General features: G+C 48.7%; 1 protein-coding gene across 1 annotated transcript in view; it reads right to left on the bottom strand.

The window, feature by feature from the left end:
• SALL4 (spalt like transcription factor 4) overlaps nt 1-16225 on the bottom strand; it is an 18830-nt gene extending 2605 nt beyond the window's left edge. Inside the window, exons 1-3 of the mRNA XM_007938307.1 lie at nt 16102-16225; nt 3781-6117; nt 2318-2598 (exon numbers count right to left, since the gene is read on the bottom strand). Of these exons, the coding sequence (XP_007936498.1) occupies nt 2318-2598; nt 3781-6117; nt 16102-16225 (2742 nt within the window). The remainder of the gene's footprint in view (nt 1-2317; nt 2599-3780; nt 6118-16101) is intronic.
• Nucleotides 16226-16567: the final 342 nt, after the last annotated feature.

Below are 16567 nucleotides of genomic sequence, written 5' to 3'. Positions count from 1 at the left end.
TCACTTAGAAGTGACTTGTTTTATCACTGCTAGTTCTTGTAATGACAACAGCTAACACATAACACGATGTTCAAGCAGAATTGGAAACACTGCACTAACAACTCAGCTTCCAACACAACCTCGAGGTCAATACCTTCATATTATCAACACCCTATGATGTGTACCGTTGGACCACAGCAACCCTACACAAAATATGGCGCCCCTGCAGAACAAAGTAGAATGCTCCATCAACTTTTCTAGGGTGTAATCTTTATGGGAGCAGACGGCTACGTCTTTTCTCCCAGGGAGCCCCTAGCAGGATCGAATTGCCAGCTTCTCGGTGAGCAGCCAAGTGCCTAACTATTGCTACTCCTTCCTCACGCTAATGATGGTGCAGTGAGGCCCGGCAGATCATCTTCCCCAAACCACTTACATAGTAACAGCAGTGCCAGACTTTCACGCAGCCTGACTCCAGGGCCTGTGGGCAAATTAAGCTGCCTATGTCCAGGTTTCACATTTCATTTGCCGCCTCCAACCTTTTGCCAAGAAGGTTAAAAAATGTTGCATTTTTAAGAATAAATATTTTTCATCTTTAAAACGGTGCCTAGTTCTTTCATCATTTTAAAGTTTTCAACCTTTATTCTAACTTAAGAATTCAACTAGTCTACCCATTCAAAGGTAAAGAAATACTAAGGGAGGACATGGCCTTTGTCCAGGGTCACAGAGCAAAAATTAGATACAGACTCAAGGTGACACCCAAGTCCTCTGTTCCCATCCAGGGTTCTCACACCAACAGGCTTTGAATTCTTTATGTCAGGCACTCTTCTGTCCCAGGGCATCTGTACTGCCCATTCCTTCCTTCCTTTCCTAGGTCAAATCTTAAAACAAACAAAACAAACAACTCACTGCCATCAAGTTGATTCCAACTCAGAGCAACCCCCCTTGGGATTCTGAGGTGGTATATTTTTACAGAAGTAGACTGCCCAGTCTTCCTTCCGTGGAGTGGCTGGTGGGTTTGAACCACCAGCCTTCAGGTTACCAGTCAAATGCCTTAGGCACTATGCCACTAAAGTTCCTTGAAATCTTTGGTGGATCCTACTTCTACCCTTGGTGTTAGGTGCCGGTGAGTTGGCTCCGACTCATAGCGACCCTACATACGACAGAACCAAACACTCACGGCCTGGGGTCCTGCGCCATCCTCATAATCCTTGTTATGCTTGAGCCCCTCGTTGCAGCCACTGTGTCCGTCCATCCATCTCATTGAGGGTCTTCCCCTTTTTTGCTGACTCTCTAACAAGCATGATATCCTTCTCCAGGGAGTGGTCCCTTCTGACAACTATGACCTAAGAACATGAGAAGTCTGGCCATTCTGGCCTCTAAGTAACATTCTGGGTGCACTTCTCCCAGGACAGATTTGTTTGTTCTTCTGGCAGTCTGTGGTATTTCCAGTATTTTTCATTAACACCACAATTCAAACATGTCAATTCTTCAGCCTTCCTTATTCCACTTCTAGCTTTCAAATGCATACGAGTTATTAAAAATACCATGGCTTGGGTCAGACACACCTCAGCATTCAAAGTGACACCTTTGCTCTTCAACACTTTGCATACCTAGGTCAATATACAGTAAAATCTGGCCTAGCTGATCTCAGTGGTACAGTATCACACACTCTTAATGCATAGTATTTCTTTCAATTTAGCAGGCTAGGACAACAAAAATCAATACACAGGGCTGCCACTGAGTCTTAAAGCATAAAGCTCATCTATGAATGATTTTTCAATCCTCCACCACATCTGACAAAACTCAAGTATATCTGTAGATCCTATTTCACGTTCACAGCTCCTGCAGAAGGATAGCAGGCTTGGTAAAAGAGAAGGGGAGTGAAAAGAGATCTTCAATGAGAATCAGGCAGCGCTCCGTTCTGTTGCACACAGGGTTGTTTTGAATTGGAATGGCACCTCACAACAACGGCACCAACACTGGAGGGAAAACTACCCAGGCTGGACTCCATAAGAAAAAAGGAGCATTAGGGAAACCTTGTCTCCTGCTGCCAAATTGCATCACATGTAAGATACACTGTTCTGCATATACATTAGAAAGGACACTGTCAATTAAACCAGGTGCAATGCCTTCTCATTCCACCGAGTGTAAGAGGCAGGCCAACTGCAGAGATGGTAAAATGGAAGAACATGTATGTAATTAAAAAAAAAATTAAAATTAAAATTAATTCAAGAGCCAGCTATGAGATTTGACACTCTACCCCACACTGGGCCTTCATGGGTAGCACCCCTAAGAGATGCCCACCACCCAGCCCTGCTAAAAGGCACAGGAAGCCCACCTTCAGGTTGCCTTTGGTGGTGAAGGCACGCCCACATATGTTGCACACAAAAGGCTTCTCTCCAGTGTGCGTGCGCTCGTGAATCTGAAGCGCACTCGCAGACGAGAAATTCTTCCCGCAGCGCGTGCAGCCATGTTGCTTGGCCTGCCGTCGTGGCTGGACCGTTAACAAAGGTGTCATGCCTGAGGACAGGGTTGAGGGTCCAACAAACGTGCCAGGAACTTCAACTTTGACATAGGTTGGCTGGGTCCGGATAAATGTTGGTGGGAGACTGCTCCGACCTAGGAATGCAAGAGAAAAAAAGATCCCAAGCCATTATCATCCAAGACTCAATCTATCCTTCAAGCCAAAAAGCACTTTAAAACAACTGCCTGCTACAGTTTGAGAGCCTGGACATGGCTTACAGTTTGAGAGCCTGGACATGGCTTAGAGGAAATGAGATGTATACCTTGGAAACAGCTTGAGTCATGAGTCAAACCCTTAGGAAATTTTACTGTTTTGGTCTGTAAAGTGATGGGCAGCATGCAAGTTCAAATTTCTGCATAAGGTAGTTTGAAAGTGTGCCCAGACACCATCTTTCTTTGACTCTAAGATGCAGCTGTGTCCCCTACTTTTACCATGAATGACATTAAGCGATACCCTACGGTTGGAATGTACATTTAAAATGGGCTAGGTTCTTTATTTTCCCCCTCAACAGTTACAATTTGTGAATACTACCATGAGAGTGTGGGACCTTGAAATCAAAGAACTATGGCTTATCTCAGTGGCCAAAAAGCAGTGCCCACTTTCTCAAAGATTCTTCTATCAGAGAGGTCATTTAAAGATTACCCACATGGTCCCTGGGGGGACTCAAACAAAAATAAAAACAAAAATTATACTGTCCGTAATAATCAATTTGCATTAATCATTAATGAGCATGCTTAGGCTGGAATAGAGGTAGTTACAGTGAAACCTTTGAGAGCCAGAACTCACTTGGACTGCTTCGTTTTTCTCTCTTTGACGGGTGTATCTACTATCATCATGATTGTGACTCACAGTGACCCCCATGGGTTTCCAAGGCTGTAAATGTTTATGCAAGCAGACTACCTCCTCTTTCTTCCATGGACCAGCTGGTGGGTTTGAACCACCAACTTTCTGGTTAGCAGCCAAATGACTTACCCGCCACACTACCAGAGCTCTTCTTAAAGGGAATTAATTAAGTCATCAGTTTTCTATCGCTCTCAATTTAGTGGAAAGCACTTGGGTTTCCCTTCTGTGACAGGTTTCCACCTTACGTGGGTTCCAGCTTACACAGGTTTCACTGCTATTATGTCCCTCTACCTAGAAGTAGCACAAAGGCTTTAATTAATTCCCCTAAAATGGAACTGCTTTTGTACCATACTGTTTGCAATGTTCAACCCAGGTTGCTCTTTGATGGCCTGGAGCCCAAAATGGACATTAAGTGAAATCCAAAGCTCTATCACCTTCCGTCTCCCCGTGGCTGCTCTCGGCGCTCTCTGCTTTGCCTCCAACATCGGGAGACCTGGACTTGACGCTTTCTGCTTGGCTGTTGGCTGGAGAGACTGCTTGGAAGGATGTGGTCTCCAGAGCTTCTGGACTTCGGCTCTGGTACTCCTGGTCTTCCATCACTGAGGAGGAGTCATTGGTCAAGCCATCACTCTCCACAGAACTGTTCTCCCGGCTGTTCTGTCGCTGCAGGCCAAGGGAGACATGACCCACTTTCCCTGGGGCGTCTACGGAAGCCATCATGGAGAACCCTAATGTTGGTGATGTCGGGTGAATTTTGGGAAGGACCATGGTAACCTTGGATGAGCTACTGGGAGCATCCTGGGAGCCGACTTCATCCACATCGATGCTTTCGACAGCATCGTCAAGGCAAATGGCACTCGTGCTGCCATTCTCACTGACCACCATGGGCTCGGTACCTGTAAAGTCACAGGGGTTCTCAGGCAGGGGTGTGTTGGGGATCTGACCACCCATGTGCATCCGGATGTGTTGCTGCAACATGACGGCATTGGTAAACTTCTTCTGGCAGATGGGACACGAGTGCTGTGTCTTGACTGACGTGTTGGTTCGGTGAACCCCAAGGTGAGTCTTCAGATTGCCCTTGGTGGAAAAGGCTCGGCCACAGATCTTACACTGGAAAGGTCTCTCCCCAGTGTGGGTGCGGTAATGCATCTTGAGGGAACTTTGGCAGCTTAAGACACGGTGGCAAATGAGACATTCATTGGGGTCGGAGGTGGCCTTGTCGATGTTCTCCACCAGCTGCTGTAATTTCAGGGTCTCTGACCCTGGCTCTGGGGTCCCTCTCCCTGGGAAGTCACCAACCCTTGGGGAATTATGGTTGGGTCCCACCCCAGGTAGTGTGGTTCCACCCTCACTTTCTGGAGAAGGCCCAGGCTGCAAGTCGTTGGGCAATGGGCCACCCATGAGGTCCTTGGGGTTAGTCCCTGAAGACAGAGTTTGAGGTAGCCCTGCAGAGGGGGTCCCTGGTACAAGGACAGGTTTGCTGTCTAGGGAGATGCTTGATTCATCTACAGGGACAGGTACAGAGACTGCATAGGGAATCCCGTTGCCCGATGCCATTTTATCCTGGAACTCGGCAAACAGCTGGGGGTTTGCCTTCACCTGGGGATGTCGATGAAAGTGCACCTTGAGGTTGCCCTTGGTGGTGAACCGGTGGCCACAGACAGAGCACACGAAGGGTCTCTCTCCAGTATGGGAGCGGAGGTGGATCTGCAAGGAGCTATCAGTCCCAAAAACCTTGCTACAGTACTTACACTTGTGCTTGTAGAGGATGGCCTCGTCTTTAGGTTTGACTTCCGCCGCAGAGACGTTGGGTGGCTTCCCTTTCCCTTTCTTAGATGGGTCCAACGCCACTGTGGAGAACGGGCCCTGGAAGAGCACAGAGCCTGGAGCTTGAGGTAGCAAAGCACCCGGAAGGCGCGACATGACGTTTGGAAGCACCCTCGTCCCATCCGGCTTTAGGGCGAAGGGCGTCAGCCCCTGGGACACGGAGGTGGCAGTGGAAGGGATGTTGGCATGAGGTAGCTTGGCTTGTTTCAAGGAGTCCAGAGACACAGCCTGGCCTCCAGCTTTCTGACTGAGCAAAGCCACAGCAGCAGAAACTTGCTGGGACACATGGCTGCCTAGCGTCTTCAGAGCATCAGTTCCCGCCACACCAGAGTGCAGGGCGTGGGAAGCCCACATGTTCACTTGGATGCGGATCTGCTCCGTGAGCTGGATCTGCTGTAGCTGCTGCTGCTGGAGACATAGGATCTGCTCGAGGACCCAGGGGATGCTGCTGGCAGTGGGCAGGGGGGCCGGCAGCGTATCGGCGCTCCGTTGGTTCACCGCCACCTTGGTGCCCCGTAATGCCTGTAAAGTCACGTTGGTGTTGGCAACTTTGCCTTTGGGTAAACAGCTTATGTCCTGTGGTGCAGGTGGCAAGGCTGCCTCAGTCTTTAAGTACACTACAGACTCCGATCCTGGCTTCTCTTTCAGGTCCCCTGAGCTGCCACTGTTCTCCATGTGACTGTCCTTACTGCTTGGGCTATGTGGCTGGTGGCTCAGCACAGCTCTGGAGAAGTCTTCGGAAGGCACCGGCCCCTCACTGTCATTCATGATGAGCACGGGTGGGTTTTTAGTGCAATTTTTCTTATGTTCTAGGAACTCGGAGATGCTAAAGAACTCTGCACAGCATTTCTCACAGATGTGGGTGTCCTCGCGACGAAGCCGCTTGGCCGTGGATTCATCCCCCTTCACTTCGTCATTGGCCCCTGGGTGGCTCATTGGAGGACCTGTGACAAGAGAGAGACAGATAAACATTCACCCACAAGAGACACAGGGGTGGTTTCTTAGGAAGAACCACAGCAACTTAGTGTAGCGGCGGTCCTTGTCATCTGTGTCCAACAGGTACAGGGGAAGTCCCCCAGAGACACAGAATGAATCAATCACGTCTTCAAGTCATCTGTACGCAAACCCTCTCCCTACTTCTAAGTGGCGTGCAAAGGGAAATGCAGTCAATTAACACGACATTGAACACACTCACATCACACTGTCCTGAGCCCATCATGAACATTTGCAGGAAGTCACTCATTCAATCAACAAACCATCATTCTGCTGTCAATCGATTCCAATTCACAGCAACCCTACCGGTCAGAGTAGAGCCACCCTGCAGGACTTCCAAGGTTGTAATCTTTATAAAAGCAGACAGCCACATCTTTCCACTGACAGGGGTTGGTGGGTTCACACTGCCAACCTTTAGTCAGCAGCGGAAAGCCTAGCCACGGCACCCCCAGGGCTCCTTATCAACCCTCTACAGCAGTAGTAAAAGCACTTAAAATACACAGAACAACAGTACTCTGGGTGAATTTAGATAGGGAGGCCCAGTAAACAAATACCAACCTTGCTCCTTGGGATACCCTCATATACAGGAAAATGTAAGAAATTCACAAATGTCGGGGGAAGGAACGACCAGAGAGAATCAGGCATCACTATTGTCCAGATTATGAACAACCCACAGGCACATCCTAATGGTTAGGATGCGAAAAGGACAAACCAGGCCTTGTAGAGAAGCACGGGATGGGAAGAGGGGACAGAATGATGGAACTCCCACTGCCACTTCCATGACTGTGACAATTACTCTAGATCCTTGTTCTCTGAAAGTAAATACGTACAATCAAACAGTGCTATTTTGGGCAAAAGTGATATTCATAGTGACTGGTTCACGGACTTGGTCTTGGGTATAAGCAGTCGGGTAGATGGTCCTTTATGTCCCAACTATCCTATTAGGTGCATCTCCTCCCTGCTAAGAAGTCACCGAAGCCTCCAGCCTAAGGACAAAGGAACCCAGGCACATCTGAGACCTAGCATCTCCAGGTCCACAAATCTAAACCATACCAACATTCGCACAAAAATACAGACACGTGTCAGAGGGGTATTTTTTGCAGAAATGTTTGTAGCATCAAAAAGTAAATTCTGGGCCAATCATAGTATGACACTACGCAGAGTTCAGTCTCTGGCCCGACATGGATACACAGATAGAAGGCAAAAGGAAAATACTGCAGAGCGGAGGGACGTCCACCACATTTACGGCTTTAAAACAAAGCCTGTATGTGCAATGTTGCCACCAAAGAACCAAAGGCAGCCAGGCAGCCTGTGTGCTGGAAGCCTGTGACCACACGGCCAAAGGGCCAGGATGGCTCATATCAGTCTTAAATAAATCATTACTTTGTAAAGCAATTCTTGGGTGATTACATTTCTTACAACCACAGGGTTCTTGTCCAAGGTGACTTTTTACCTAAATGACAGATGGACTTACAAACTGAAGGGTCTCACCTGTGAATACTATGCTCTTTTTAAAAAAGCACCTACGACACCAAACAGCCAACAGTGACTTTAAAACGAAGATGAGAAGGTAAGGGGGCAGGGAGCTAGAACATTCACGGAAACAGCACAACCATAACGGAAACAATAATGAGAATGTTCACACATCGTGAATGTCACACAACAACCTTCACTGGAAACACAGCAAAGCATTGTTCAAAACACAAAACAAAAAACCATGGGGCTTTTCACCAAAGGGGAGGGAGGATTTGAAACCGTGCCATTTTTCTTGAGAAGACCAGTAAAAATCTGATCAGACCAGATCATCAAATACGGTTTTCTTTAAAGAGCATGACTAAGAGAAACGGGGTTAACTCTTAGTTTTAGACTAATTTAGACAGAATAACGTGACAAGTCAGAAAGCCGAGACTCAGATATGAAACATGACGTGCTCAAAGCAACACATTTCAAAACAAATAGATCACTTTTAACTTACTTTGTGCCAGGCATGGTTCTCTGTGACGGAGCCCTGCTGGCAAAGTGGTAAGCGCTCAGCTGATACTTAAAAGGTGGGCAGTCTGGACTGCTTTCCAAACCTTATGGAGCAGTTCTAGTCTGTATTATAGGGTTGCTATGAGTTAGAATCAACTCAATAGTAGTGAGTTTGGATTTTTTGGTTCCTTCATGAAGTAAGATTGTTGTTGCTATCAGGTGCCATTGAGCCATCCCCGACTCATAGTGACCCTATGCACAGCAAAATCAAACACCGCCCCAGGTCCCATGCCAGCTCCAAGATCCTTGCTATACTTGAGTCCATCCCTACTGTAGCCACTCTGTCAATCCATCTCATTGAGGGCCTTCGTTTCATCGACCCCTCCACCTTACCAAGCATGACATCCTTCTCTAGGGACTGGTCCCTTCTGATAACATGACCAACATAGGTGAGACAGTCTGGCCATTCCCACCTCCAAGGAGCACTCTGGCTACACTTCTTCCAGGACAGATTTGTTAGTTCTTTTAGCAGTCCATACCCTCCCCGCCCCATCTGAACCTTTCTGTGTATCTTTCTGTCATACAATGTTTCTTCTGCGGAGATCATATTGTCTTTCCTCTCAGGGAAGCCAGAGGATGACAGGAAAGCCCAGGAGGGCAGAGGACTAGGAAGGGGAGGCACAAGAATGCCATCTTGGTCCTGGAACTCCCCAAAGTTGTTTTTAAACTGCTAGGACAAGTTGTCTTGCTGCTACATACAGTGGAAAGTCACTCTCCTTCCTTACGGCCCCCCAACACTGCTCTGATTCTCTCTCATTTGAGACCAAGTGAAGAATACCCCTCAACTCCCAGAACCCCTGTTAATCCGTACAGCTTCTCCAAGACTTGAAACACCGTGCTGGGGGGTAGGGGTGTTAAATGGTACCAATTTTCCAGAAAGCCAGTTCTGAAAATTATACGTAAGGAGCTTGAGAAAGTGCCACTTTTTAACAAGTGTTCGGGGGAGACAGACGGACGGGCACAGACTGCTGGTTAAGCCCACACAAATAGCACAGCTTCTTCCAAGAGCAACCCAGCTGCATCATAACCAAGAGCTAGCTACACACTCATCTGCCCCAACAGCTCCTTCCTTCGGAATTTAGTTTCATACAAGGAAGGCCTTTTTCCTATTAATAAACAGCAACAATAAAAATGTTGCACTTGGTCCATCTGTAAGCTTGTGGTTAAACAGAGTAAGGCAATATGATGAATACTTTGTAACGTACAGAAATAAAACATACCTGCATGTGTTGCCATATAGGGTAGGGAGATGGACCGAATTGTGTGTGCCCCTTAAGATACGCTGCAAACCCTACCCTGTAATACCTGTGATGTAATCCCATTTGGGAACGGGTTTTCTTTGCAATATTAACACAGGGTGTGTGGTCAGTCTTGAGATAGAACAGCCTGAGCAAGCTGGGCAGCCAGGGGAGATGAAGAGACAGGCCACACCACAGGAAGATCATCTGTGAGCTGAAAAGGACCCCCCCCCAGCGACACAGAGAAGCAGGCCCCCAGAGCTAGCACCCTGACTTTTAATCTCCTAAACTGTTGAGAAAATCAACTTTTGTTTGGCAAAGCTACCCACCTGTGGTTTTTGTTATAGGAGGACTAGGTAACTAAGACGCTGCCCTAAATTTCTTTTTTTTTCTTTCTTTTTTTTGGTGGTGGTGGGGGCGGGGGGCGGTAAGAAAACAGGATATGAATTAGGTGCCTCCATCCTGTTTGCAGGAGCTCTGGTAGCACAGTGCCTAAGGATTTTGACTGCTAACCAGAAGGCTGTCAGTTCAAACCCACCATCCACTCCTGGGAAGGAAAATGGGGCAATCTACTTCTCTAGTGATACTGCCTCAGTGGTATCATCCCTCATCGCTATGCAGGGGAGATTTCTAAGGAGGTAAATGAGAGACAGTTGCTGGTTGCTACCCCCCAGGGCACGAGTGGGTCTGGATGACAGCGGTGAAGGGGAAGCTCTAAATTGTATATAGTTTTGTACCGCGCTTCTTTTTAATTAGCATGTTTGTATCCTTTGACTCATTCATTCTGGGAATCAATAACAGAAGTGGTGCAAACATTTACCCCACCCCATGGAATGGCCAAAGCCAAAGCCCCACCCCCGTCCCCCCAAAAGAACAGAAAACTTACACTTTAGACTCTTCTACCTTAACTCATGAAAGCAAATAAGCATCACCCCTCATTCTGCAGGTATGGAAACCGAGGATCAGAAATAACTAAGTGGCTCAAGGTGACATAACTGCTAGAAGACAGAAAATCAGGAACGGAATTCTTAAATACCATGGAAGAGGGAGACTAAAATTACTGGCCTAAAGTGTAATTGTTTTTCTAAAGCAGTTTTCCTCCAACTTTTTTTTTTCATTATCATCCTAATGGCTCTTCTGCCACACACACCCCCCCCCATTAAATTTTATTACCATAAATACACCACAACCACTGTAATAGCCAAACTTTCTTTCCTCTCCCTTCAGTAACAATATTCACTCTGTTGAGAAAGCCTGTCCTTTTAAAGCAGGCAACCACAAGCTGGTCTACTAACTCAGATGTGGGGGGAAAAAAAAATTGACGTTTATTTTCACTAATCTTAAGGACAACTGGCTGCTTCTCTCCATTATGAATGTAGGGAACACAGAGGTATGAGCAGAATCCTTTGAGTTTCTCATTAATAGAATTCAGATATTTCCATATCATGACACAGTTGTTGCATTTCTTGCTAATTATGGCTTTGACAGGCTGCTCAAGCGTTTTTATTTGTCCTCTATCAAGAAGCACGTGTGACTACATTACCCACGTCTTTGTTTTTGATGCCTGAATTTTAATGAAACTTATTTCCTTGCTATTCTATTTTATTTTATCCTTTCAAAGACATTTTATTGAAAAAGAGGTCTGCAGGACTTCCAAAGTGGCCCAATGGCACAGAAGCAGTTAAAACACCCCTGGGCTCTAGAAGGACCCAACAGTTCCCAAGAGTGATTTACAACCTGGATACCAGCTCGCCTTCACTGTATACACAAGCTGGCCTCTTCTGTAGCCTGCAAGCAAGACCAGCGACACCCCACTTGAGTCTTAAAACAGCAGCAGCGCTATTTACATGTGCAGTAAATAGTACTTTTACATCCAGACCACCGTTGGCAAATACTGAAAGCGTATTTGCCAAAGAGTAAGGGCTCTGTTATGAACCACCGCTGGGTACACTTAGGTTAATCCTTCAAAAAGGAAAAAGCAAAGTTCAGAGGGATTACACTCTGGCTAGTTGCTTCCATCCCTCTGCCCCACCCCCACCCCGAATTTTAGGAATGTTATCTCTCAGCATCTAGTTATCCAATAAGTTGGAAGAATGCAGTAAACCCAGCAGGGGTCTTAGATTCAATCACTGCCAAATGGATGGAAAATACTCTTACTATTGTATAGGAAGAAAGCTCATCACAAGAGACCAATCAAATGCTAGGGCCACTAAAACGCTTAAAAAATAAAACCTGTCTATCTGGATAAACCATTGACTCAATGCTTATCTTTTTTTCATTCCAATATTAAAAAGAACTACAATGAATAGATTATCTTCTACCTCTCCACGCCCTCCTTGGGATAACTGCTTACCAAAAACAAAAGGAAATTGAGATGTCCTTCAGTATTCAGTCAGTTGAATTTAATTTCACAATCCAACTCAATTCGTAGATGGCAGATCACAGCTCAATTTAATAAGTTTCTAGTTAATTTGGAGCTGAAAATTAAATTTCTCCAACAGTCTGGGGTCAGGATTCAGAGACTCTGCTTTTGGAAAAGACAGAAAGGATGTCGAGCTGCTCAGGTGTGTGGGTGCTCTGCTATCAAGGTTACGGATGTGCTCCCCACTCCCCAGTGGCTCAACTAGAGCAGATCATCTTTTAAGCAAATCTGTCCACTCCATGAGGGCAGGGCTTTTGTCTGCTTCTTTCCTGAGAATCTCCGAGCACAAAGCCTGATAGCAACATGAAAATTATTTGTTAAAAAAAGAGATAGCAATACCTGGAAAAGCAGTTCTTCCATGGGCACTTACAAGTGTGCGCATGCTTTTTACAAGTCAAAGGGGGAACTGGTCAACAATGATGAGATAGGGTGCTTCTCAACTCTTTCCCTTTTTATTTCCCAAGGCACCAAGGGCCCAGAGAAACCAACCAAATGCAAACAGGGCTTTATTCCCAACTTGTTTCTACGGGACCCTCTTGATCTAAAGCCAACAAAAGCCTACCTCAAAAATTCCAGGAGGCCAACAAATGCATCTCATCAACGAAATAGGATCGCTAAACCCAAGCAAAGGGAGCTCTGGTAGCATAGTGCCTAAGGGACTTGACTGCTAACCAGAAGGCTGGCGGTTCAAAACCTACCAGCGACTCCTCAGAAAGAAGATGGGGCAATCTACTTCCGTAGTGATAACTACCTCGGGAACCCAAGAGGGGTCGCTATGAGTCGGGTCCGACTCGACATCACATAACAACACAGACCCATGCAAACACCAAAGAGGGCTCCCTCCTAGGAGAATGTCCTCATCAGCCACCATTCTAAATTCACCACAAACCCACCTCCAGCTTCTGAAAACAAGCCTGTGAGGCACCAAGGGAAACATTTCTGCAAGTGGGAGCTGCCCTCAGCTCTAAAATGAGTAACAATGTAATTCTGACCGGTTGTTGTGAGAATTATCAGACTGGAGGTCACTAGTCACTAGCTTGGCAACTGGCACCCAGTGGGCCACTGTTATGGCAGAATTAATTATCTCAACTGCCAGCTCCAAGTCAGCCTGCCACAATAGGATCAGTAAAAACTAAGAACCTCTTACCATTCTACCTAAAAATAATGACTGTGACCACAAGCCCAGCACGTTAGCCCCGTAGAGTTGAGGCTATCCAGGCATTTTATCTCCAGTGTAGAAAAAGAACCCAAAACTGAGATCGCCACTCAAGGTCACACAGCTGAGAGTCATACAACCCAGAATGGCAGTGGAGACCTCCCTAAAAACTTAAACCAGAAAAAAAAAAAAAAAAGTAACACTTAACTTCCAGATACCAACCCCACTTCACTTTTTTGAAAGATCAAACACAAACCCTGCCTTCCCACCCCCCTCCCTAAGCAAGCCCACAGAAGCACCACCAAGTATCACCAACTCTTGACTCCTGTACTGGATTGTGGGCTATTCCATTCTTCAAACTGACCCACTGCGTTTCATGATGCAATTTCTTCTTAATGAACAAAGGAGATGTGTAGCCCCTGTTCCTTTTGGAAACCAATCTCACACAGAGCGTCTCTCTCAACTACAACTAGTGCTAATATCAGGAATTCCCTTATTCGAAATTAAAATAAAGAGCATCAATTGCCCTATTTCCAGAACTCCCACAGCCGGTGTAGGTCATTATTTGAAACTTGGGAATCTTAATCGTTGTTGGTTGTAATCCAGTTTAGCACAAAGGGTATTTGAAACTCTTTTGAGAAAATGCTAATTTTCCTGTATGTAGAGTTAGAATCCGACCACCTGCGGATTTTTTGATCTGCTAATTGATCGCCAAACTTCATTTTCCTCCCCCAAAAACTACATTCTTTAGAAATGGGTCTCAAATGGCTTTACATAACAAGACCAGCCCAATTTTAACAGAAAAATGACAAGAAATACATACACATATATATATAGATATATGTGTTGCTGAACGGCAAATAGCCAAAGTGCAGCATTAAAATGTACAGCCTGGGAAAACGAATTTCCGCCTCAAAGTGGCATCTGCAAACCCATTCGAGGACCGAGCAGCTCTTTCCAAGAATTTCCAAGCCTCGGCGAGAACACGGGCGCAGCCAGAAATGGCGCAAGGAGCTGGCACAAGTCCAAAGGAGCACCCCTCCTGGGCCCAGCCCTCTTCCTCCTCCCTCCAACCCGTCCCACCTACAGGTGTGAGCCGGTACCTGCAAAGGGCACCGCCTCCTAGAGCAGAAGGCGGCTGCAGGCGGAACCTCCAGGGGGCGCCCGCGCGCAATCCGGCCGTCCGCTCCTCCGGCGATCAATAGTGGACCGCCCGCCCGCCCCGCGACCCGCACCCACCCAAATCATGGTGGGAGCGCACAGCCAGGCGGGAGATTGCAGCAGCCTGGGTCAGGGTGACTTCGCTTCGAAATCCCCACCAGCGTTCACTTAAGTGCTCCTTTAACAAAGCTGCCCCCCCAAAGCGACCGAGACGAAAAGCCCCGCCGGTGTGCGCCCACCCAAAAGGACGGCGGTAGGGGGAAGGGGCTATCGGAGCAGGACCAGGGAGGGGTCAGCGGCAGGAGCTCGCCCCTCCTCTCCGGAGGGAGGAAGCGGGCTGGCCGAGGGTTAACCCTTTTGTTCCAGGTGGGCCCGGCGACTCGGCTCCCTGCGCTCCCCCCGCCCCCGCCCCGGCCGAGGGCACAAAGAGTCTGGGCTGCGGAGGCCTCTGGTGCGCGCTGCCCTGACCTTCCGAGGAACGCGCGCGGCCGCCCCCTCGATCGCGCCAGTCTCTTTAACGTACCCAGGAAATAATATTTATTTTGGGGTTTCATTAGTCTATTATAAATTTAGAAAATGTACTACATTCCACCCCCCACACCCGAAAAAAAGAAAACAAACAGGAGGGTATGTTAATTCCAAGAAGCAGCAGCCGCGAACCAGAGCGTCCGGGTCGGGGCGCTCGGTGCCCCGGGCTGCCGCGCACCCCACTATTCCCTATGAGCCGCCGCGAAATTAGCAAGCGGGCGGGGAGGCGACCTGCAAGGCCCGAAAAGCCGGAGAGAGGATTGAAAATGCCCCCTCCCCCACGCTAAAAACTTATCAGGCGACAATTTGGCGGGCCGGGAGGGCGCAGAGATAGTGGGACATCGCCTCGCTCCTAGAACCTCCTCGGTTGAGTGAGAGAGGGGTTGGCCTGCTCTCCTGGGGGCTGGGTCCCGAACTCTTGCAGACCCCGGAGCGCCAGACGCGTGGGCCGGGTCAGCTGCGGAATTCGCCCTGCCGCGGCCGCGCGGCCCCTGGCCTCTCCACTCTCTCGGGCGCTCATTTAAGAGAGCCGCGCGCCCCAGAAAAGCCACGCAAAACGCGGGGCCGCTGCAGCGGCGGCGGGGCTGCCCTGCGCCCGCGACCCTGGCCCAGGGGGCTCGGCCCCCTGCGCTGGCCGTGGTTATTTTTAGGAAGTCGGAAATCAAAGATGGCTGGAGGTCAGGCCCCGAAAGGTGAGGGCGAAGATCGGCAGGCGGCGAAGTGCAGGGCGTAAAGGCGAAAACCAAAAAGTAAAATGAAATAAAGAAAATCTTGTGCCCCTCTCCACCTCCTTCGAGCCCTCAACCCCGTGCGCAGCGCGGGTGGCCCTCACCCCAACTGCAGGGGTGGGGAGAGGTCGCGCCCCCTCCCCCCCACTTGGCCCGGGAGGGACGCATGCAACAGATCGCCCAGCTCCGGGTTTTTTCCAGGGGTGCGCCCCTCCTCCCACTTCCCAGAGAAGCCCCCAAAGGGTGAGGGAGAGCCTGGGGACCCCGGGGGCTCTGTTCTTTTAAAAGCGGCGCCAGAGTGGGAGGGGAACCTAAGTTACAAGTGTGTGTGTGTGGGGGGGGGTTGCAAGTGAGGGAAGTGGAACCAATTAGAGGGGCAGAGGACAAGAAGGAAAGGAAGCTTTCAGGGGTGAGGGGAACAGAGAAGAGAGTGGGGGGCCACTTTACAATAACAGGGGCGAGGACGAGAGGTGAAACTTGCGTAAGACGGGAAAAGAGAAAAAAAAAGTGTAAAATTGCAAGAGTAAGGGGAGCGGGGGCGGGCTCGCTGTCCACTTATCCGAGCCCTCAGACCAGGGTCCCAAGATCTGGGCTCCGAAGCCTGCGCCCGCGAGGATCCTGCGAATGCCTAGGAAGTTCCCCGGGCCGGGCGGGCGCCCAACCCCACTCACCCGGCTCCCCCGCCGCCACTGGGGCCGCATCTGCAAGCTCCGAGGTCGGTTGTTGCGGCTGCTGCTCCCCCTGGTCCTCCTCGGAGTTGATGTGCTGGGGTTTCGCCTGCTTGCGCCTCGACATGGTGCGAGCATCGGGGCGCCGGGAGAGCCGCGGTGGTTTGCCCTCTCCGCCACAAATTCCTGGAGTTGGGAAATTTTACCCCCCTTCGGCCGGAACGCGCATGTCCCAGTAATTATTATTATCAATAATGCATTGCGATTTATCATGAGCCCTGACAGCTGATTGGCCTGGGTCCAAGACCTCAGAGATCATTTAAATAAGCCCTCATTGATCAGGGAGGGGCGAGGCATTCTGGGCTTTGTAGTCCGGCCCTACACGTGACAAAGGCGTGTTCATCAGGGGAGCGCAGCTAATTAGCATCCGGGCGCAGAATGGCTGGAACGTGGATAAAATGTGAGGGGG

Source organism: Orycteropus afer, unplaced genomic scaffold, assembly GCF_000298275.1.
Source record: "Orycteropus afer afer isolate SDZICR_OR568_19922 unplaced genomic scaffold, OryAfe1.0 scaffold00049, whole genome shotgun sequence".
Classification (NCBI taxonomy): domain Eukaryota; kingdom Metazoa; phylum Chordata; class Mammalia; order Tubulidentata; family Orycteropodidae; genus Orycteropus; species Orycteropus afer.
The sequence above is the reverse complement of the archived record's forward strand: the minus strand, read 5'-3'. Positions and strand labels throughout refer to the sequence as shown.